The following is a 7135-nucleotide window of genomic DNA, read 5'->3' as shown; positions in this document are numbered from 1 at the left end:
CAGGAAATCGCATTCGTTTTGCACGTAGTGTTTGTTATTCCTGGTTCGGTGCTTTCCTCATGTCCTTTTCCTTTCAAATTTCATAGGCATGGTCTCTAACATCTCATCAAGGTCACTACATTCTTTGATTTTCGAAATCACTCATGCATAACCGTCCAGGCGCCATTTTGTCCGTTTTTGGTCCATTTTAAGGCCTTTCTATCTTCCTTCCTATCTCCACTATCCTAGATCCTACAAACTTCTAACAAATTCCTCTAGATAGTCTAAGAGATGTTCTTTAATCTGCGATGCATAACCAGCCCTTCAAAATGCCATCTTCGTACTCAAAATTCAAATCTGAAACCGTCTCCGTCAAAAATCTCTCAAATTCTTGAAAAATTGACCCCTAAATAATCTAAAACTGCCATAACTTTCTCATATAAATTCTGTTTTGTATTTAAATCACACAGTATCTTTATCTCATAATTGCACATAGCCATGCCAAATTTCACGCTCCAATGGCTTTGCACAACATAAATAGCGCCTTCTAAAGTTCTGGGAATTGGCTTTCTTTCTGTGGCCGTATCTCCATTATGGCTTGGCAAACCCGTACCCTTTTGGGATTTAGATACTTGAACATATGCCCTTTCCAGCCATATACAAAATTATATACCCTATCACTAACCAAATTTGAGAAAATTGCCCTCCAAATTCGCCATTTTCAAGAAAATTCCGAAATAACTTCAACTTGCTCTAAAATGGCGATCGTTATACCTACATCAATTAAAATTGGCAGACATATGTATCCATATACGTGACAACTGTTTACAAAGTTTGGTAAAATTCGAATATGTCAGCGCAAAGTTATCGCCAAAAATGATGAATTTACTATGGATTACGTAATAGCGCGTTCAATGCGCGCAATACATTGCGCGCAGTTAACAATGGTGTCAAACTGACCGCATTGAAGTGCCCTTTCGGATGATACCAAGTATAATATATGTTCACACAGAAAATTGTGAGTAAATCGCATTTGAACAAAGGTCACTACACGAATTCCGCCGAGTTTCCGCCCGAACCTAGCACGTTTCGGCTATGACGTCATTTTTTCAGACTGCTTTTCGCCCCTTAAACGTCCTTTTTTTCCTTGAAAATTTGCAGTGACATGCCGAGTTCCAATACGCAGGGCACCTCTTGGCCGGATTTTTGAAATTGGTCAAGGGGGCCATTTAAGACGCCATTTTGTCCTATAAATCTATTTTACATCACGTGTTTCGATAGGATTATCATAGAAAAAAAGAGAGTGGTTTACAATAACAACCATGAAATTCTCTTTCTAGTGATACCAAATACGGCCCATAAAGAGACGTAAAGAGAGAGAGAAAAAACAATTTAACTCCGGTCATAATACAGATCCTGCACGTTTTCCGCCCATTCATTACACGCATTGTCTATGGGGCATATCGGGTTCACGCTTTTGGCCCCCAGAACGAACTTGATTGCAATGTCAAACATGCACCAAATCCCATTGGTTTGTGCACGCAGTGCTTGCGAGCCCTTTCTAGGTTCTTTCCCCTATCCCAATTTCTTTCAAACTTCGTAGGCATAGTACCATCCCATCAAGGTCACTGTTGATGCCTTTCTTTCGCCCTACCTATTGTGTCAATATTGTTTCTGAGATTTTAGAAGAACACATGTAAAGCTTCAATCAAAAGAGGGCGCCAGAAAGCCCCATCAGTATTAAAAGCCACTCTCTCGTTACTATACCAATCTGACTGTACTATCCTTTGTCGTCTGACATTAAATGCCATCGAACTAAGCTTGAAACATGATGACAGCGGTGAAAGTTTGTAAATCCATGTAGGAAAGTGTTTGTAATACACCTATAACTCTATTATGCGTCTGCATACCGTGTTATGAACTGGAATTCACCTGTTTACTTTGAGAGTCAACTCAACGTATAGTCAGCCCCTCTCATGTAAGTTTGTGTAGTGTTACTTGCATGCAAAGCATTGAAATTCGAGATCTCTGTCTGAATTGTTTGCTGTGGTGTACAACATGCCTGACACTGTGTCTCCTGAGGGTACTGAGGGTACTGAGGGTGATTTGCAAGGAGCCCATTTCGTAAAGCCTTCTGTCCAACCCCCTGGTCATTTCCATGCGGCTGCGGGAAATGTAGGTCTAGTTGAAGGGTGGAAAATCTGGAGACAGCAATGGGACAACTACACTATTCTCACAAACCTCTCCAAACAACCAGATCGGTACCAAACTGCACTACTACTGCACAGTGTGGGACAAGATTGTCTGCGTGTCTACAACGGCATGAAGTTTGCTAATGCCGCTGAAAGTGTGAAATGCTCTGTGATACTGGATAAGTTTGATAAACATTTCCTTGGTGAGAGCAGAGAATTCTTTGAAAGATTCAAGTTCAATCAACGCAGTCAGGAAGATGGTGAATCTATTGAACAGTATGTGACAGCTCTGCGTACAATGAGTAAGACGTGTGGATTCTGTGACTGCATGAATGACAAATTGCTTGTTGATCGTGTTCTACTGGGAGTACGTGATGATCGTATGCGAGAACTACTCATCTCCAAATCTGATCTTGACCTCTCTACTGCCATTGATGTTTGTAAAGCAGTTGAAGCGACGTCTACTCACATGAAGGCGTTGAAAAGTGAGGAAATCAACAGGGTGAATCGAAAACCTTTCCCTAAACATGCTAAAACTGGAAGTGGAAAGCAGAAGTTTGTAAAGCAGAAGCCGAAAGAGCTCAAAAAGTGCAAGTTCTGTAATAAATCACACGAAATGAAGAAGGAATGCTGCCCTGCATGGGGTCAAAAGTGCAATGTGTGCCATAAGCCCAATCACTTCAAGGGATCTGCAGTGTGTACTTCCAAGAGTGTTCACCAACTCGAAGATGATGAGTACTCCTCCACTGAAAGTATCAGTGTTGTACAGATAAATACAGTAAGTCCTGAAGATGGACCAATTTTTTGCAACATGCTACTAAATGGTCGAAGAGTACAGTTCCAGTTGGACTCTGGAGCAACAGTGAGTGTTCTCCCACAGAAGTTTCTGTCTGAAGAAGATGTAGTGAGAAATGAATGCATCCATCTCCGGATGTGGAACCACTCTCCGCTACTACGTGCTGTGGGAAAGTGCAAAGTCGTGACAAGGAATCCAGCTACTGGAAAAAAGTACAGGATTGACTATGTCATAGTTAAGGAGGATCTGACTCCACTGCTAAGCAAAACAGCTTCTGAGAAGATGCAGCTTATCACTGTTCACTACGAATCTATGGAAATAGTCCACAACATATTTCCTGAGAATGTCTGCAACCTAGCTCCTGAGAATCTTCACAAAGAGTATCCTGTGGTCTTCTCATCCTCTGTGACTGGTACTCTGCCGGGGAACGATGTTCATCTGACTGTTATGGATGATGCTACCCCTAGTGTTCGTCCTGCTAGAGTGATACCAGAATCCTTGAGAAGTATTGTGAAGGATGAACTTGATGCACTGCAGACAAGAGACCTGATTGAGGAAGTAAGTTCTCCAACTGACTGGGTAAGCCAGATGGCTGTTGTACAGAAGAAATCTGGTAAAGTGCGTGTGTGCTTAGACCCTAGACCACTCAATCTCGTGCTGAAAAGAGAACATTATCCTCTGCCTGTTCTCGATGATATCCTGCCTCAACTGTCCAATGCAACGGTCTTCTCCATCTGTGATCTAAAAGATGGATATTTGCACTGTGTTCTTGACGACGACTCAAGTCTGCTAACTACCTTTGCAACACCATGGGGAAGGTATAAATGGAAACGTCTACCATTTGGCTTGAAGGTTAGCAGCGAAATCTTCCAAAAGAGACTTCATCTAGCACTGGATGGTCTTCAAGGGGTACGATGTGTGGCAGATGACATCATAATCTGGGGTAACAGTGATGCTGAGCATGATACCCGACTACAGAGTCTTCTACAGAGATGTCAAACTATTGGCATAGTGTTGAACAAGGAGAAATGCCAATTTCGACTGAAGGAAATCTCGTTCCTAGGCCACATAGTATCCAACTCTGGACTGAAAGCTGATCCATCCAAGATCGATGCAATCCTGAACATGAGTTCTCCAACCTGCAAGGATGACATCCATCGCTTACGTGGCATGGTCAATTATTTGGCCAGGTATCTGCCCAAACTATCTGATGTCATGAAGCCTCTCAATGACTTAACCCACAACAACTCTGCGTGGACTTGGGACTCCAACCATGACAAAGCCTTTAGGTTGCTGAAAGAGATGCTGATACAAGCTCCTGTGTTGGCGTTCTACAACCAAAGCAAGCCACTTCAAATCCAAACTGATGCCAGTGCTACAGGGTTAGGTGCTGTGATGCTACAGGATGGTCAACCAATAGCATATGCCAGTAGGATGCTGAGTGATCCTGAGACCAGATACTCTGTCATTGAGAAGGAGATGCTAGCAATAGTCTTTGCACTGGAAAAGTGGAATCAGTTCACTTTTGGTCGTAAGACAACAGTATATAGTGACCACAAACCACTGGAGTGCATTGTGAAGAAGGCCCTGGACAAAGCTCCCAAACGCCTACAAGGAATGTTACTACGCGCCATGGCGTATGATGTTGAAGTGAAATACCTTAAAGGGAAGGACAACATCTTGGCTGATGCACTAAGCCGTGCTTCTCTTCCGTATGAGAGCGGACAGCATGATCTAGAGGTGGTGAATGCTGTCAAACTCTTGTCTCTCCCTGATGACAAGATAGCTGAGATAAAGAGACAGACTACCCAAGATCCAACTCTCTCCCAGCTCAAAGACACCATACTTGATGGGTGGCCAGACAACAAGACAAAGCTTCCTTTGTCACTGACTCCATACTTCAGTTTCAGAGATGAACTTTCGGTGACTGATGATCTGATTTTCAAGGGAGAACGGCTGGTAATCCCTAAGCAGATGAGGCGACAGATCAAGGAGGAGTTACACATTGGCCACAATGGAGTCGAAGGAACTTTGAGAAGAGCCCGTGAATATGTCTATTGGCCAGGTATGAACAAGGAGATAAAGGAGTGGATCCAGACATGCGAGACCTGTCAAGAAAACTCAGTCTCTCAACCTGCCCAACCTTTGATGTCTCATCCTATCTCTGACAGGCCATGGTCAAGAATTGGAATCGATCTCTTCCATCATGATAACGAGAACTATCTCATTATGGTCTGTTACTACTCCAATTTCTTTGAGATAGAAAAGCTACAGAGGACGACTGCCCCCGCAGTTATCAAGCGACTGAAACGTCACATCGGACGCTATGGAGTGCCAGAGACCATTGTCTCAGACAATGGACTTCCTTTCTCTTCAAGGGACTTTGCTGAGTTTGCCAAAGAGATGGGAATCAAGCATAACACCATCTCACCTCACAACAGCAAGGCAAATGGCAAGGCAGAGTCTGCTGTTAAGACTGCCAAAAGACTGCTTACCAAATGCAAGGACACTGGAGATAACGTTGATCTAGCCTTACTCAACGTTCGTAATACACCAACTCAAGGTACCCAGACCAGTCCTGCGCAAAGGTTCATGGGTAGACGAACACGTACACTCCTACCCACCACAACTCAGTTGTTGATGCCTGATCGTGACTCAGGACCTGATGTCGAGAAACTCAATTCAAACCAGAGACGACAGGAGAAGTATTTCAACAGAAATACAAGGAAGCTCAAGGATCTTCCACTTGGAGCAACTGTACGTGTGAAACCATTCAACCATAGAAAGAAATGGAAGAAAGCGGTGATCCTGAAGAAAATAGACGATCGATCATATGAAGTTCGCTGTGATGGTCAAACACTTCGTAGAAACAGAGAACATCTCAGAGCGACCTCATCCACGTCAGATACACTTGATCCTATTCCCAACATGTTTAACTGGGAATGCCAGGACAACAACCAACCCAAGGTGAGGACTACAGAGCAGCGTCAATCTACCACTACAAGTCCTGTGAAGTTTCGCGGTGATGGTACATCTGAGACGCTTGACGAGAACGACACAAACTCGCTGAGACGTTCAAACAGACAACGTCGAGAACCGCATAAGATGAAAGATTTCGTAACATTTTGAACACTTAAAAAGAGAACATTCGCGAGATACGTGAATGACATCACTTCATCTAACTCTGTTTGGACATTTGAACTTTTTTTAAAATTTGAAGAAACTGGACTCTAAACACAATCCCAAATCTTCTGACACTATGAAGACTCACAAGAACTCAAAAGGACTCCGATATTTTTTGCTTTGAAATATTATTTTGTGCAGTTATATGATTGTAAAAGATCTCATAAACCAATCTTTTGATATTTTTTAATCTTTTATCTGTTTTGGTACCAGGTTGATATTGACCTCCAAAATTGAGACATTCTCCGGCACAAAGCTCAAAGAGGGGAGGATGTGTCAATATTGTTTCTGAGATTTTAGAAGAACACATGTAAAGCTTCAATCAAAAGAGGGCGCCAGAAAGCCCCATCAGTATTAAAAGCCACTCTCTCGTTACTATACCAATCTGACTGTACTATCCTTTGTCGTCTGACATTAAATGCCATCGAACTAAGCTTGAAACACCTATCTCCAATATCACAGAAGCTACAGACTTCGTGCAAATTGCTCTGGATAGTCCGAGAGAAGCTCTCTCGTTTGACACGTAGAAACATGGCGTCATTGCACGCACATCGTTGTGATACGATTGCATTTCTAGTTTGACTTTGGAATGTTCATCATTTTTGCTGCGGGTTAGAAGACTGGCAGGTTTGCTCTGGGCTTTGTACATGTACATAATAGTATTAGTTTTGTTTCGTCAATCAAGTTTTCGCTGTCCGTACGAATGCTACACCGCTTTACTTGACAGTAGAAGTATTTTGGATCGAATATGGACAGCAACATTTCTGAATTTTTGTTAGTTAGTGTTCTTGAACCAATGTGTGACATCACACCATAACACCATACAGTAATAAAGTATTGACACAGAACTGAAAACAATAACAACAACATTAACAAAAAAGAAATACCACCACCACAACCAACAACAGCAACTGCTATTACTTGTAGAAGTTGTAGTAGTATAGTAGAACTTTTACTACTCCTATTGCTGCAGCCAGCTTCTACT

At 42.5% G+C, this 7135-nt stretch overlaps 1 protein-coding gene across 1 annotated transcript; it reads left to right on the top strand.

The window, feature by feature from the left end:
• Window positions 1-2037: 2037 nt before the first annotated feature.
• Window positions 2038-6096, top strand: LOC115928500 (uncharacterized protein K02A2.6-like). The gene has a single exon (XM_030995749.1). The coding sequence runs from the start codon at window positions 2038-2040 to the stop codon at window positions 6094-6096; it is 4059 nt and encodes a 1352-aa protein (XP_030851609.1).
• The last annotated feature ends 1039 nt before the right edge of the window (window positions 6097-7135 follow it).

Source organism: Strongylocentrotus purpuratus, unplaced genomic scaffold (assembly GCF_000002235.5).
Source record: "Strongylocentrotus purpuratus isolate Spur 01 unplaced genomic scaffold, Spur_5.0 spur5_scaffold_3, whole genome shotgun sequence".
NCBI classification, from domain to species: Eukaryota; Metazoa; Echinodermata; class Echinoidea; order Camarodonta; family Strongylocentrotidae; genus Strongylocentrotus; species Strongylocentrotus purpuratus.
Note: the sequence above shows the minus strand (reverse complement) of the source record. Positions and strands in the feature narration are given on the sequence as shown.

Excerpts from the sequence above, each read along its gene's own strand:
- LOC115928500 (XM_030995749.1), top strand. The coding sequence starts at position 2,038 with ATGCCTGACACTGTGTCTCCTGAGGGTACTGAGGGTACTGAGGGTGAT.